The following is a 16249-nucleotide window of genomic DNA, read 5'->3' on the forward strand; positions in this document are numbered from 1 at the left end:
GGCCTTGTTTAGATGCGATTTTTTTTGGATTTCGCTACTATAGCACTTTCGATTGTTTGTGACAAATATTGTCCAATTATAGACTAATTAGAATCAAAAGATTCATCTCGCGATTTACAGACAAACTGTGTAATTAGTTTTTGTTTTTGTCTATATTTAATGCTTCATTCATGTGCCGCAAGATTCGATGTGACGGGGAATCTTGAAAACTTTTTGGTTTTTGGGGTGAACTAAACAAGGCCTTACAAAAGTACCATAACCGTTCAATTTTAAAATGGTAAGTTGTGTGATGAAGACAACAATAACGGAGATAATATCTTCTTATTCATAGGTTGCTTTCAAGGCTACACATTCAAATAGGCTTACTGCATATTTTTTAATTTCTTATGAGTTTTTTGAGAGCTTGTTCTTTATCATATTTTGTTTCATTTTAAACTTTGATTGGGTGCATAACTTATGCAAAGATCAGAATAAATCTTCCTTTTTCTAAAACAAGATAGTTCTAGTTTATCTAAACGTGTTTGAGTCTAGGGATACAATTAAACACTACTCAACCAAACTTACTTGGCTAAATTTTAGATGACTAATTTATAATTTAGCCTAACAATTAGTGCTAAGCAATCTAAACAAGCTCTAATTTTAAATAAATGAATATACAAATCGATATCATTTGGTTATTATGAAACAGATTTGCAATATAAATATTTCATTAAGGCCTTGTTTAGTTTGCAAAAATTTTCAAGATTCCCCGTCACATCGAATCTTTGGTCACATGCATGGAGCATTAAATATAAACGAAAATAAAAACTAATTACACAGTTTACCTATAATTTGTGAGATGAATCTTTTGAGCCTAGTTACTTCGTGATTGGACAATGTTTGTCAAATAAAACAAAGTGCTACAGTAGCCAAAAACCAAAATTTTTGCAAACTAAACAAGGCCTAAATTGAATGCATCACCACATCAAATCTAAGATAATATGATGTATTTGTGTATTGCGGTTCTATTTTATCATGTATTTGATACAATACATATGTGCCTGTTATAGTAGAGATAGCTACTTTCTTTTTGAGCAAGTCAGGAGGGAAGGCTCCTACCTAATTTGTATTAAAATTGTAAACTATATAAATGCAGGTGCAAAGCAAGAGGCTCGGATAGGGAACAAGAGAAATTAGAAGAGGAAGAAGTAAAAAACGAAGAAAAAAGCTACAAAATACAAGAGAAAGAACTTGCAAAACTAAAGTAAACTAAATAAAATTGAACAACATCCTGAATATATTTGAATTCTCAATTTGATGGCTCTCTTCTTCTTGCATTCGGTTTTTCCCAAATTTGTGTCCATGGTTTGATAGCCAAACTTGTTGGTTCGTTTCTTATTCTGTTTTCACAGAGTTGTAAAGTTTAATGTACACTCTCTTTAGTTGCCAAGAGTGTTTTTAACATTGTTACTTGCTTATAACAAGTTTGATACTTGATTATAAAAAGTATGATGTATCTTAAAAAAGATGACTAAAAATGAATATTTCATTGCTCGATTAGATAGGGCTCATTAGTGCAATATGAACACTCAGTTTAAGTTTTGTACTTAACATGTGTGTTCTTATTTTTCTGAGTTTATTTCAAAAATTATTAGAGATATTTTTTGATTTCTTTAATTTATGTCAGAATTTAATAGAGATATTCTTGTAGTTACAAACAATGCACGTACATAATATAGCATTTGTGTGTTGATCTACGACTCACTCTTTCATATGTGCCTACAGGAGCAAAGTGGTGTATGCCTACATTTATATGGGTGATGTGAGTATATGTTGTAAGATATTTTCACCTCGTGATTAAAAAAAATATAAGATACAGAGCATACAAAATCATAACTTTTCCCCTTACTTAAATAAAAATATCAAAACATGTCTATAGGGGGGCTTGTTTTGAAGAGTTTATTGCTAAGAACACAATGATGTAATCGGATTTTAATTAGGATATTTGGTTTAGAAGTTACGATTTTATTTTTACTTTTAGAAAGCATGTTGATGTCAGTTTTTTTTTGGATTTTACTTGTGTGCTACTATTTGGTTGACTGCGTTACGCCAAAACAGGGCCTATGAACAAGTGAATTCAGCCCATTTGCTACAGTCGGTGTAGTGCCCCGAGCTTGTTCACTTAAATATATATACCGAATCTGTTTGTCACAGTGTTTTTCTCTAAAAAAAAAATCAGTGAACGATATTTTCAATCATAACTTATCAGGCCGAGTGAACAATCCAATCACCCGGGTCGAGGTAGGGCCCCTCATCACCCATTGCACTCTTCCTCTGATTCCTTTGTCACCTCTTTTTTTTTATTCTCATTTATCTATTGTAATAAATAAATGTATGTGTACTCTCATACATAGCACTATGTGTCGGAGTTATAAAACTCCAGCCGGAGTATATTTGACCCTTAACAGTCAAAGCATGGACCAAATGTCTTGTCATGAGGCATATTTCACTCGCACAATAACCTGACAATCACACGCGTGCGCGTGTCGTCCCTCTGGGAGCATCTTGCGCGGCAGCGCCGCCGTCGTCACTCCGGCCACAGCAGCAGCAGCAACAGGGGCAGAGGCGATGCAGGTTGAGCAGCTCGGTGACCTCCCGGCGGGTGGACGGGCAGCGGCTGCTCCGGACCCAGAAGTGCAGCAGCAGGTGCGCGACGAGGTAGGCGACGCAGGCGCAGGCGAGCGCCACGATGTACGCCGACGTCCTGACCTTCCGGCAGCTCCCCGCCGTGAAGGCGCCCATGAGCCCCAGCAGGTCCAGCACCATGGCCGCCTGCAGCGCGCGGACGCGGTACCCGTGGAAGCTGAAGGTGCTGCTCAGCAGCAGCATGATGATCACCAGCGACGCCACGAACGCCGTCGCGTTGCAGTAGAAGAACACGTTGTACCGCGCCGCGTAGTGTGCCTGGCATAAGTAACCATTATTTGGAGAGTGTGTTACATGCAGTTAATAGTATATATACATAGCTAATGCAGCATGCAATGCAAGGTACAGTACCTGCAGGACGGGGTCGCCGGCGAGGTGGCCATCGGCGTCGTCAGCCCAGACTCCGCCGGGGGGGCTGAGGCCGGCGTTGTAGGTGACCGTGGCGGCGAGGATGGCAAGCAGGAGGAGGTACTTGTGCATCCGTTCCAGGATGCCCTTGGGCCGCGGCGGTGGCTCCTCCTCCGCTGAAGCGTGTCCTCCCGTCTCCGGCGTCATCTGATTTGGAGCCATGGATGATAGCTACGTGACGACGACGAGATGTTCTTCAAAAGCTGCTAGCTAGCTAGGCGCCTAACTAAATTTTTGGATACGTTTTATGGGGCACGTATGCACGCATAACGTACCAAAGAAGAAAAGCACCACAGGTGTGTCTTCAGCTTTTGCAACAAATCTTTTTCGTGTCATCAAGGTCTCCGATCATGGCAGGAAGGAATATGCTCCAGTTGTACACTACACATGATGTTGTTGTCTCATTTTAGACAGACCAGGGGACCGCAAACAAGATTTTGTTTTTACATTACACCGAGGTCTAATCCTGTTCGTTCCTTCCATGTACCGAGGACTAATCTTCTATGAATTTTCAGATAGTATTAAGTTAGATTTATTACTTCAGAAAATACGTATAGCAACAAATTAAAACCACCTTGGGAACCAGCTAAAAGGCTAAATGATTTGTCCAGTTTATTCCCAAAGTTTCATGAGAGCACTCACAATGCATGACTCTATCATAGAGTCCATACCTCATAGACTCCATCTTAAGAAACCATACTTCCAATGCAAAGTTTGTAATAGTAGTTTCTACAGATAAAAACATTTATTATGCAGCACAAAACAAATTGATCTACTATGGCATATCACGTGTGATCCACCATACACTTACACCTCTCACAGGCGACCAACAATTTCATACGAGGAACACATTCCAGCAAGTAAACTGGCACTGTAAACATTCACTTCTAGTATATACTGGATATATATCGAATCACATTCGCATATAGTATATCATTGAACCGACAAACATACTCCACAGAACATTGATGAAAGTTTAGATAATAGCCTTAATCATCCATTACAATATATAAAACAATTAAGATGCAAAAAAACAGCCAACTATGTGAACTACCAGAAAAGAACTAAAAAGCATTCATAGAGAAAGGAAATAACGTTGGTCACAAAAGTAGTTGCAGTAGCTTCTCTGTCAAATTAACACCAAGGTATATATTCTAATTTCAATACATTAAGATTCATATGTCAAATAGAAAAAAAGGAAGAATATCAAATTCCTTGCAGATCTCAATAGACTGAGCAAAAAAAAAAACATCTATAATCAACAGATCCACTTATCTAACTTATCCAGTAGAGGAGATGACGTTGACCACCATCCACCAACGGGAGAAGCACTAGTTCGAAGAACACCAGCAACTTGAGGAACACCGATGCCTCCAGCTTGAGCGTGGGTCAGCAGGTCGGGTGACCGGACCACAGGTCCCAGCAGCATGGACGGATGGAGGACGGGTTCTAGGGGTGCTTTTGCCTCGCCGTCCATTAAGTCTTTTTTAATCGATTTATTAGTGAGAAGATTAGGAGATCTCTGCGGTCACAGTTGATGGGGAGGAGATGGAATCGAAGGGAGGTATGGACGCACCTGAATATGAACCTCGATGGGAGATGGACAGCAGATTGTGGGAGATTAACGGGAGGGTTGGAGGGGACGGAGCCTGAAAGAGGCGTGTTTCCTGGAAATTTTGGCGACAACGGCGGCTTCACCTCCCCAGCGCACGCAGGAGATTGATGAGCGCCGGAGAAGACACACGCGTAGGAGGGAAGTGCGCGGGGGAGAAGACTGCTCGGTGGCACACGAGCGGAAGAGGGCGGCGGCGGCATACGGGATCCATAGACTCGACGCTGCCCTCACCCAACGCGAGTCTGATGGAGTCTTCCGGCCTCGAATGGAACGACGACTCGGCGTCTTATTTAGACGTCGTTTCTTCATTTTTTACCCTCTTTCCTCATTTATTAGCCTGCCACATCAGCAAAGTGCCTATGTGGCAGTGTAATTAATAGAGATAGACTCCACGGTAGAGTCTGCACTGTGAGTGCCCTTATCAAGTTTCTGAGATTGGCGGCCAGTACTGAACTTCAACTATAGTTCAACGGTTTCGGTCAAAAACTCTAGTTCAATGGTTACAAATACAGTTTTATTTTTATAGAAAGGATTCTTTTACTGACGAATCCAGTCCAGGTGCTAAACCAACTGAACCAGAAAGCTCAAGCCACCTCAACTCAAGTGGAGATAGATCATACATAACCAGACAAGTATAAAAAGACAAACATGATGTAGCATATATAGGCAGCCTTTATTAATTATCAACAGGTGTGTACTACAATTAGTTGCGGGAAAATAATGTGCACTAAAAGTACTGGAAGGCGGGGCTTATTGAAAGCCTCTTTGTAACTGTAGTTCCTACTAGTATGCTACATTGCGCTCAATCAAATCCCTGTTCACTGCCCCTCCAGAAGCAGAAAGCCACCGTGGTGCCCTCTCACGTTCTTCAGCCCTCCGCACGCGGCGCACAGCAGGCGCAGCAGCCACCGCGCTGATTGTTCCTCGCCGTCGTTCTCGTCTGGCTAATGCGCTCCTCGGGCTGCTGCTGCAGACTCCTCACCACCTCAGCCGGCACCGGGAACCACCTGCTCTGCACCAGCTGGAGCATGCAAGGCATATTTCTCATGAAGAACTTGCATATTTCAGCCATCACCCTGCAAAAATCAACAACAAAAAAAAAAAGAGCATGAAGCTGCATTCCATTCGATTAGCACAAGCACATGTATATTGCATATATCACACACCACACGTACTCTCCGATGTAGATGACCCCGGCAAAGGCAACGCAGGCGATGACGATGATGTAGATGCAGGAGGAGAAGAAGCGGGTGGTGCCGGCGATGTAGGCGCCGATGAGGCTGATGAGGTCGATGCAGGTGGTGAGCATGAGCGCCACCACCTTGGCCTCCGTGTGGTAGAACCGCTCGCTCATCAGCAGCACCATGATCACGAGCGACGTCACGAACGCCGTGGCGTTCAAGTAGTAGAAGATCATGTACCGCGACCAGTGCTTGTCCCGGAGCACCGGGTTGCCGGCGTGGTGGTGCTCGTTGTCGTCCTGCCAGAACCCGCCGGGCGGGTTCAGGCCGGCCTGGTAGGTCACCGACGCCGCGACGGTGGCCAGCACCATCAGCCACCCGCGCATCTCCCTGAACCACTTCTTGCGCTGCGCCACCGGGTCGTCGTCGTCCCTCGCCTCCAGGAGGAGGAAGCCCTGGAACCCCATGCTGCCCATCATCTCCTCTGCAGTGGCGCCACCGCGGCGGGCTCGGCCATCACAGTCTCTCTGGCTGTGCAGCGGCGCCGGCGCCACCAACACCGGGATGCCGCGCTTCCCCGTCGCACTGATCTCCAGGGTCGTGTCGCCCGGAGCAGAGTCGGCCACGCTGATGGCTCGACTTCCCTGTGCTTCCTCGACATTGATCGGACAAGACATTTTAATTTGGGGGGTTTAGTTTGGTCGAGCACATACATGCATATGTTCCAAGACAAGCGAACTGTACACGTTGCCTATATATATATATACTGGGTCTGTGCCTTCCTGTAACGCCCTTGCATTGTGAGTATCGTCTCCATTGCAAGCTCTGGAAGCAAGCACAACTTTTCCACACCAATGTTACATCTTTATTAAAGACGACAAAACAAAGAATGGATGCATGCATACATATAGGATTGTATATATCTACATGCAGAAGAAAGGAATCGGACAATCCCATGCATGTTCCTCATGTACTGAAGAACCAAATTTCTACTATTTGTGTGACAATTTTCTACTATTGAAGAATCAAAGCAATAGGAAGTAGTATTTAGCTTCAGCAATTGGGTACCTTTTTATCATCCTATTATATTATACGAAATAGGAAGCTTCCTTTGTTGTTTTTCCTTTTGTTTTATTACAAGATGCATCTTTGTTAGGCTTTTTTTTCTCTCTCTCTTTTATCCACCTAATAAAAATACAACAAGTTTTTGCAGTCTTTCTAAAAAAAAATAGTTCTTTCAACATATATTCTGTTAACATTTTATCAAAACTGAAATTCTTGGTAATTGAACCGATTTAACCATAATTAACTAAATGTCCAGACCTAGAAAACCAGAAGCGCTGAGTATCATATCCCTGTCATTTGAATATTGTCAGCTCGAAAATCAGAAAGGGACAGAATCTTGGAGCCCACCACACGGTTCAACGAGGTGTTTTGTAGAGGTGGAAGCGAGGAATAAACAGGCACCATCAGTTCGATTGGTCGCTTTAATCGGCTACCTTGAAGCAAAGAACAAATCTGTTGCTTCTCCATATTTGTAGGGCTTGTTTGGCACAGCTCAACTTCATTAGTAAAACTGTTTTTTTTAGAAAATAGCTTCATGAGTGACTTTCTAGATAAAGCTGAGCTGTTTTGGAAAAAGTGTTTGACAAAATAGCTTCACCAACTACTTCATACATAGTTGAGAGAGAGAAATGAGGGAGAAGCTGCAATAAACTACTTTTTTCCAGCTTCATCCGACTTATGTATTTGTGAGAGGAGGGGAAAAACAACTTCAGCCATGAAGCTGTTTTGGAAATAAGTGTTTGGCAAAAAAAAACAGCTCACAACAGCTCATGAAGCTGTTGTGAGCTGTACCAAACAGGCCCGTAGTTGTACGTCAGTTGGTTCTTAATAAGCTTTCGTCACATGTTCCACGGTGCAGTCACGCAGCCATCATATTACAGGTAGGCTCTCACAACACTGCCCTAGCTTTTCATAAAGACATAAATTTGTATGCTTTTGAAAATTGTAATGAGTATTCAATATTTGAACAATTAGCAGCAAAGGTTGACGCGAACGTCGGTCCCAAACTCAGAACGCTGGAACACACAGGTCCTAAATAGATCATAGAGCCCACGGATAACCAACATGCTTTCACGGTGGAGAGTAACAAAGTTTACAAACAAACCAGCAAATGATAGCTATCTCGATTATATAACGAAGAATGTCTAGTTTTCAGACAAACTAACAAGGCAGTCATCAAAGCTCTCGCACAAGAGGGTCCCTATCGGGGCGAGAACGTTGGTAGATTGCCCTGCAGGTTAGTCATCAATTCTAGGGTGCTAACCTTGGTCAAGATCAAGAGAGGAGAAGCATCATGAGGTTTGGAAGAGATTATGAGAAAGGTTAGGTAAAAGTAGATTGATTTGTGTTCTATGTGATTATACTGTGCTCAATCACCCATGACCGTTTATATATAGGGTGGGGCAAACTTAACCCGTGGGAGGCTAAAATCCCTTGCAAATCATGTCAAATACAATCCAAATTCGAACAGTACAGGAAAACTGGCTTGGACCAGCTTGTACAGTCTAGAAACTGGCATGGGCTGGTTTTGATAGCAAAAACCGGCCTAAGCCGGTTTGAAAAGTACTAAAACCATCCTCATTGGTTTTTACAGAAAATTTCTTGGGAGTATTGAAAGAGCATCTAGGCCCCTAATGATTTCGGTGATTAATGACATTGTTGTTTACTATGACTAACGTGTGTTTTGCAGAGGCAAAGTCATAGGTAAGGTCATGGTAATAGGTACTCGATGGACAGGGACGTACATGCCTACTTAATAGTGGAAATCGTTTCGGTCTTCAAAGGATGGATGTACATCGTCAAGACTAGACTAGGTCTAAGTGCCATATGGTGAAGAAGGGCACTTAGAGTAGTTTAGGACTTTGTTTTCCTTTGACCGTACTATTAAGAGGGGCTTTGATCTAGTAACTTGACTTAGGCAAGACTTTAGGTTTAGGTGTGGTGCACACTTGGTAAACCTAGCACTAGGTAGCTCGGAGATAGTCCTTAGTTCGATAGGAGCAAACATCGTTTTGGAGCAATCGCGTTTCGACGAAGTTAGGGTGCCCAATGGGGCACCGGACGCTGCATCGGATGCTCTGTGAGTGCGTCCGGTGAGGTCCTTAGCCGTTGGAACAGTGCCGTGCTTAGGGTTAGGCACCGGACGCTGGCACCAGACTCACTAGGTAGCGTCCGGTCCCTTACCTAGGGAGGTTGCAAACCTGCCCTGAGCACCGGATGCTAGCACCGGACGCACCGGGTAGCGTCCGGTCCCATGCGCAGGGAGCATGTAAATCTTCCCCGAGCACCGGACGGTGCACCGGACGCTGGAAGTTAGCGTCCGGTGACCTGTCAGAAGCAAGTACAGTTAGCCGTTATGCAGCACCGGACGCTCAGTGCAACGCGTCCGGTGCAACATAATGTGCGTCCGGTGACCCCGTTTTCAGTGGAAAACGGTTGGCCGACCTTTGGACTTCGTGGATAGTATTTATACTCCTCCACCTCGTCCATGAGAGCTCTCTTGCCCATTTGAACATTAGAGAACCTTGTTGTGGAGCAAGAGAGTAGCAAGAGCCTAGAGAGGATTGAGATTTGAGTGATTTCTTGAGAGAATCCTCCTCTAGTGAGTTCCAAGAGTCAAGTGTGGATCCACCACTCTCTAGAGCCTTGTTTGGGTCAAGTGAGAGTTCTTTGCGTGTTACTCTTGGTGATCGCCATCACCTAGACGGTTCAGTGGTGATTGGAGGCACGAAGACCGCCCGAAGTTCTTGTGGGTGGCTCGTGTCAAGCTTGTGAGCGGTTTTGGGCGATTCACCGCGACAGAGTGTCGAAGAATCAGCCCATAGAGAGCACTTGGTCCTTGCGCGGACCAAGGGGGAGCAAGACCCTTGCGCGGGTGCTCCAACGAGGACTAGTGGAGAGTGGTGACTCTCCGATACCTCAGCAAAACATCGCCGAGCACTTTCTTCCACTACTTCTTTACATTCTAGCATTTACTTTGTGCTTTTACATTCTTAGAATTGCCATGCTAGAATAGGATTGGAACTAGGTTGCAAAAATTTTATCCGGTAGCTCGCTAGATCACACTAGGCACAACGGGTTGAATTGGAGCTTATAGGTTGCTTAAATTTTTAGAGAAGCCCAATTCACCTCCCCCTCTTGGGCATCTTGATCCTTTCAAGTATGATTTATTCATTTAGACTTTAAAGTCAATGATCTATATATGTTATCTGATCGTCTCAGAGAGAGAGAGACAATGGAGTCTATTTTATTCTTACAAAGTTAGAAAACCAGCTCCCCTGATTTCTGCACACAAAGTCTGAGATCGCCTCCTTTTTTACAACGGTAATGATACGAACCGGATGTTTGTCCTGTCCGGGCGCCACGCGTGCGGGCCTACAGCCCAATTAGAGCGACAGTCATGCGGTTATAAAGAAAAAAAGGCCGGTCATACCAATGAAGATAAGAAGACCGCATAGTTTTCTTCGATACTCGCCATTTTCCACACCGTTGCTCCACTTTTCGGCATTGCTTGCCCCCGGCCGCTCGATGCCGCGCCACCATGCCTTGCTCTCTAGCGCCCCTAGACGGACGCCGTGTCCATGCCCAGCTCGCAGCTGCTTCGCTGTGCTCCCTTCCTTCCTCCCTCCCCCAGCAACCTTCATGCGGCCCGGCTTCCGCTCTCCACCGTAGATGAGGACGACGACGGCGACTCCAACGAGGTAGGTCGGTCCGTCTGTAGATCTGAGCCATCATCCACCTCCTTCTCTGAATCTAAGTCTTTCTCCTCTTCCTCTTCCTCTTCTCTAGATCTGGACGAGGCGGTGGCGGACCAGGGGATGGAGCAGTCTGCACCTCGAACCTATCCCCTTTCACGTTTTTTTTTTCTGTTTTTTCATGTTGTAATGTTTTTTCTAGGGATGTTGCAATGGTTTTTCTAGGATGTTGCAACAATGATTAGAATGTTGTAGTAGGGTGATTCATATGTTGCAGCAAGAGTGTTCTAATTTGGGATTGTTGCAATAGGGAATTTTAATTATTGAAAATAACTTTTTAAAAATGTTGAAGAGCATTGAATCGTGATTATTGAGTTTGTTCCATTTTTCATGTTTCATGGTTGATTTTTGTGATGTTGCAGTACTACTGCTTGAGTTGTTGTAGTACATATTTTTTTGAATGTTGCACTACACAATTTTTTGATGTTGCAGTATATAATTTTATATGGTGCAATATTTATATTCTGATGTTGCACTACATTTACATATTTTTTGCGATATTTGCAGTTTTTGAAGCGTTTCCTACTCCTGGGACAGGGGAGAAGTGAGGAACGAGCGAGGTGCGGTGGGGGGATGAGATGCGTCGGGGGAACAAGGACAGGGTCGCGGTGAGAGAGCAGAGGATAGAGCGATGGGGGAATGAGTTGTGTTAGAGAATAGGGACAGGGTCGTGGTGAGAGAGCCGAGGATAGGGCACGCCATGAAATTGATCCTATTTTGTTCTATTCTGATATGTGGAGGCGGAGTTCTATTGAAAAACCATATACAGGGACAGGCGGGTGGATGGAGCGGCGTCCAAACGTATTTCAGGCGCAGGACGTCCGGGCGATAGGATAACCGTTTTGACAATTATATGCACAATAGTGACATTTTACCAGAACTAGTAGAAATTCATGTAACCAACTGGATTGGAAATGGGCAGGCCTCTTTACCTTAGAATAGCGACTCTAGCATTTTCTCTTACATAGCATGTTACCGTGAAAAATTTGATCACTCCATGTGACTCACTAATGTCTTTCTCCTTCGTCATGATTCCTTACAGCGTTAACAAGTAATTTAGCTAAAAACCTAAGCTTCAAATTGTTATCACCATTCATATATGACAAATTAATCAATTGATCTGCATAGTATCATGCATACATACTTTGAGTTCATTTCTGTCACAGCCTAGAATTTCCATTTTGGGTTGTAAATAAAATGCATTAAATAAAATAAATGTATTTGTTGACACCGTTTTTGGACACGTATCTTTTGATACGCATCTGGAGTTAATGAGATGTAAATCGGCAGATGGAGCAGTGGTGACTAGTTTGTAGGGAGGTTGCCGATAAAGGTGGCTGCCGATGGGAAGCTTTTGCATCAACAGTATTTAATGTTTTTTCTAGAGTTTCTAGATTTACCGAGCTTTGTTTAAGTTGATGTCAATTTAAACAAATAAAAGTGTGATTTTTTTTTAAAAAATATATAATTTAATTTACATTTTATTGCATTTACATCATTGTATGGAACAAGAAAAATTGTCAAGCCATGAATAAGTTTTATTCAATTTAATAAAAGTGATGTTTAAAAACTAATTTAAGCTAGGCCCCAAAAATTTTTTGAAAAAAGTTTTTCAATAATTTATTTGTCTTTCGAAATGGTTTAAAAATTGATTTAAAATGACTTATAACGTATAGTTTTAAAAGTTTTTTGAAACATGATTTTAACAAAGTGTAATTATATTTCCAAATGTTGTTTAACTAATTTTCAAAAATTAGCTTTAAAATAGGTTGGAATTTTTTTGAAAAGATAATTGGTTTAAAAAACTTGTGGGCCAAATTTTCTTTGAAATTTCCAACCTAGAATTCCTTTCTTTCTTCTTTTCCCATTTTAGGCTTCCAGTTTTCTTTCTTTGGGCTGAATTTGGCCGAACCCAGCTCCCTCACATCTTCTCCCATTGTTGGGCCTCAATCTGTTTGTGTTGTTTTCATAAAAGACTTCCGCGCTAGTGTACTTTTGATGATGTGGTGAATGACTAAGTGTGGCACAAACTTACAGTAAACCTAATGTACTACTTCTAACGTGATATGATGTTAACTCGTTGTATGTTGTAGTGATCCTTTCCATCCGCGTACCCTGGATGGAGTTTGGTTGAGTACGTCATATGGGTGATCTACCGAGATAACAGATTAAGTTTATTGTCTAACTAATTGTAGTCAAATGGAAGAGTAGTTAGGTTACCCACTTAATTGTAGTCAAATAGCACCAAAATTTCCCCATATGCAAAGGCAATTTTAACCATCCAAGAAGTTCATCGAGCAACCAAACTTTCACCGTTAATCATAAAAGGCTATTTAAACACATGTTTTGGTGTTTACACCCGTTTAGCCACCGTTGAATATGCCATCGTTTAAACCATTTTTGACTGGTTTAATCGTTTAGATGCATCTATCGTCTAATTTAGTGACTAGAGAGTAGAGACTGAACTACACATGAACCCGTTGTTTATTGTTTATTGTATACTAGGTAGTGTGCCCGTGCGTTGCTACGGGATAACTAAACTTTTATATTAAAAATATACGATCGCACGATAAAATAATAATACTATGAAATTAATAATCAAGCAAATAATGTGTCTATATGCACCCAAATAAAAAATACTATTACCCACTATGAAATTATTTTTGTCACTTTACATTGAGCATGCAAGCCAATTCTTGCTTGTAAGTGTTATGATCCATGGAGAAGACTAAGCGTGATTTAGAATGGCCCACTGGTCACGCATCCAGCCAGCGATTCCTCTCCTGCATCACATCAATAGGAACGGCAAAATAGTTGCTAAAACCGAAATGCAACAGAAAGCCGCTTCTTCTTAAGAGAAACAAGTATTGAATCGTATATTGTCGGTGCTAACACTACGATATCATCTAAAAAAATAAATCATACACTAAAAGAAGAAAAAATGCCAGTGCTATCAATACGGTACTATTTTGAGCATGCACATGAAAACAAGAAAAAGAACATATATATTTCCATAGTTAAGAATAAAATGGGATATCTTTTATTGTACCAAAAAGAAATGACACGGCGTTGCTATTACAGCACAAACATCATATTCCAAGGGAGTTTCATGTTTCATGAACTGCTACTGCCTGACATGCCTATAATGGCCAATTACAAGAAGCTTCATAAGTGTGATAGTAGCACAACCCAAACTGAATGTCGATCTACACCAACTTCAGCCCGTCCAGCCTCCTGAGCTCCACAACATCTAATGACCCAAATTGATCCAGATGTGAGGAACACAAAACGTACCAGTGCATAGTAGTTCCAGTTGATAAAGCACATATGAAAGGTGTACCAATGTCATTAAGCATCTTGCAAGCAAGGCCATATCAATCCAGATCTATGCGGAATAAGATAAAAAAAAGTAAACCAAACAATATAATCTGAAAACAAATTAGGTTGTCAAAAATGGTACCATAGTATACTGATCTCATAAGCATCCTGGTAGATAAAAAAGAAAACTGATTTACTGTCAAACCAGCCCTGAAATTCACCATCTCCCATCTAGATTTAATCGTTGCAGTCTAAAAATATTAAAATGAAATATACTAAAACGTAATACAATTTACACTTGAGAGATGGAGTGTGCCACATACCAGTTGATGAATTATTCCCTGGTACTAAAATGCTAATATCAACAGTGTCATCTGTTAGGAAAAGCATTATTGCCATGTGTGAGTCAATGTGCACAGAGTGATGAGATCTTGCTATTTCTATATTGTATCAACTTGCCTATTTGCTTATGGGTAATAGTGATTGGTTGCAGCTAAAAAATCAATGCCACAATCAGGCCCGTATATTGCGCAGCGCAAGTGGCGCGATCACACTAGGCCCCAAAAAATTAAGGGCCCCTAATCAGTGTTTAGTCATTAAGTTTAATTACTTTAAGCTCAGTTAGGCTAAGTGTTAGTTGCTTATTTAGTTTCTTGACATGGCTCACAAGAATCTGTGTAAGTATTTACCCATTACTTATGGAGAGATCTGTGTAAGTTTCTTGACACTGAAATCTAGTTCAGCTATTTTATTTTGTCTAGATATAGAGGCCCTATTTTATGTTTTGCTCCAGGGCCATAAAATTCTAGATACGGGCCTGGCCACAATAACAAAGAAACTGTAGAATCCTACTTGTGCAATTGATAACTATTTCTCTACCTATGCAGGAAAATTGATCAGCCAATAGAAGTACAGTTAGGACATGCATTAAGGTTCGATCCTCACATCTGCTCAGTAAAAAATAAACAAAATCGCTTCGCAAGAATTATAGCAGTATTATTTTCTCTGACCAAAATTTTAGTATACAACAAAGCAATGTAGACATCTTCGTTATCCTAGGTCTTCAATGTTTTGCAAAAAAATATCTTTTCTAGAGAATTCAGTATAAGTGTACTGTCACTTACCTGAATGTTCAGTAATGGAATGAAAGGTTGAGAGCCGTGGGATTGGAGGCAGACTGTGCGGGAGGGCAGATCCTGCACGTAACATGCTTATTTGCCAAATGAGAGACAGTAAATGGTACTGTCACTTACCTGACGGTTCAATAATGGAATGAAAAAAAGAATAAGAAAACTTTGATACTTTTTTATGATCCCCATGCTGGAGATTGAGTTCATAATGCCTTATAAGCTCACTGATGAACACTGATATTCCTTTTGAGAACTTACTTATCGTTGTCACCTGACGAGAGCTGGTTCTGCATTTGACATATTTAAGCTCATAATGGTTGTAGCTCTGCCTGTTCTTGTTAGTAAACATTGAAAAAAGTTTCTATAGGAAATTGAAATTCAGGACATCTTTTGTTGTGTTTGAAGAAAAAGGTTCCAATCATTTAACCCTCCAAATAAATAGATGGCGCAAATGTCTCCTGTGTATAATAATTGAAAGTCATCTAATCTGGATATCCTTGGTTGTTCGCAAGAAAAGAAAAAATATACGGATATCCTTGGTGTTAGAACATAGAATCGTTCTAGGAGTAAATCAGTGGGGTAACCATAGTCTATTCGGTATAAAAGAGTGCACTTATGAAAGATCTAGGGGAAAAAGGGAAGTAGTGGGGTTCATACCATTGGAGGAAGTAGGAGGAGGCGCGGTGGAAGATCCGGATCTGGAGGCGGCCATCTCTGGTTCGCTGATGCAGATCTACGCACGGGCAGCGACGGGTGGGGAAGACTCGGCGGTGCAGTGCAGTGGCGGCGCGGAGGGCTTCCCGTCACTGGCTGCGCCCTTCTCTATATCGGGTTAGGGTTTCGGTGGGGAGTGCGGCTCACGGTGAACCTCGTACTGAGAGCCGGCGGCCCCCACCTGTATTTATAGCGTAGTGTGACAGTGGCCCTCCAGCCATAGATGGGCTGGGCGCCCCCGATCAGGGCGCAGGTCAAGGCCCGATTAGGCCTTTGGGCCTAATCGGTGGGAGATCATTTCAACATTCTCCCCCTTGATCTCAACCTTTCTTTAACCTTTAAACTTTAACTTTAAACACTTTACTTTTTACTCGTTCC

General features: G+C 42.1%; 2 protein-coding genes across 6 annotated transcripts; both read right to left on the reverse strand.

The window, feature by feature from the left end:
* On the reverse strand, positions 2315–4993 carry LOC8073749. 5 transcript variants are annotated; one of them, XM_021448717.1, is made up of 3 exons: positions 4670–4993; positions 3037–4575; positions 2315–2943 (listed from the first exon to the last, which is right to left on the reverse strand). In XM_021448717.1, the coding sequence occupies exons 2-3, from the start codon at positions 3253–3255 to the stop codon at positions 2509–2511; spliced, it is 654 nt and encodes a 217-aa protein (XP_021304392.1). In that variant the 5' UTR covers positions 3256–4575; positions 4670–4993; the 3' UTR covers positions 2315–2508. The 5 variants fall into 5 exon arrangements, with proteins under 5 accessions (XP_021304392.1, XP_021304393.1, XP_021304394.1 ...); XM_021448718.1 differs by having other exon boundaries at positions 3037–3264; positions 3369–4993; XM_021448719.1 differs by having other exon boundaries at positions 3037–3240; positions 4670–4992.
* LOC8076402 lies at positions 5370–6658 on the reverse strand. Its single transcript, XM_021450408.1, has 2 exons — positions 5884–6658; positions 5370–5784 (listed from the first exon to the last, which is right to left on the reverse strand). The coding sequence occupies exons 1-2, from the start codon at positions 6564–6566 to the stop codon at positions 5577–5579; spliced, it is 891 nt and encodes a 296-aa protein (XP_021306083.1). The 5' UTR covers positions 6567–6658; the 3' UTR covers positions 5370–5576.

The sequence above is a fragment of the Sorghum bicolor genome, chromosome 10 (assembly GCF_000003195.3).
Source record: "Sorghum bicolor cultivar BTx623 chromosome 10, Sorghum_bicolor_NCBIv3, whole genome shotgun sequence".
Lineage (NCBI taxonomy): Eukaryota > Viridiplantae > Streptophyta > Magnoliopsida > Poales > Poaceae > Sorghum > Sorghum bicolor.

Excerpts from the sequence above, each read along its gene's own strand:
- LOC8073749 (XM_021448717.1), bottom strand. The coding sequence starts at position 3,255 with ATGGCTCCAAATCAGATGACGCCGGAGACGGGAGGACACGCTTCAGCG. Across the intron at positions 2,944-3,036 it reads CCGGCGACCCCGTCCTGCAG|GCACACTACGCGGCGCGGTA; the intron begins GTACTGTACCTT and ends TACTTATGCCAG.
- LOC8076402 (XM_021450408.1), bottom strand. The coding sequence starts at position 6,566 with ATGTCTTGTCCGATCAATGTCGAGGAAGCACAGGGAAGTCGAGCCATC. Across the intron at positions 5,785-5,883 it reads GGGGTCATCTACATCGGAGA|GGTGATGGCTGAAATATGCA; the intron begins GTACGTGTGGTG and ends TGATTTTTGCAG.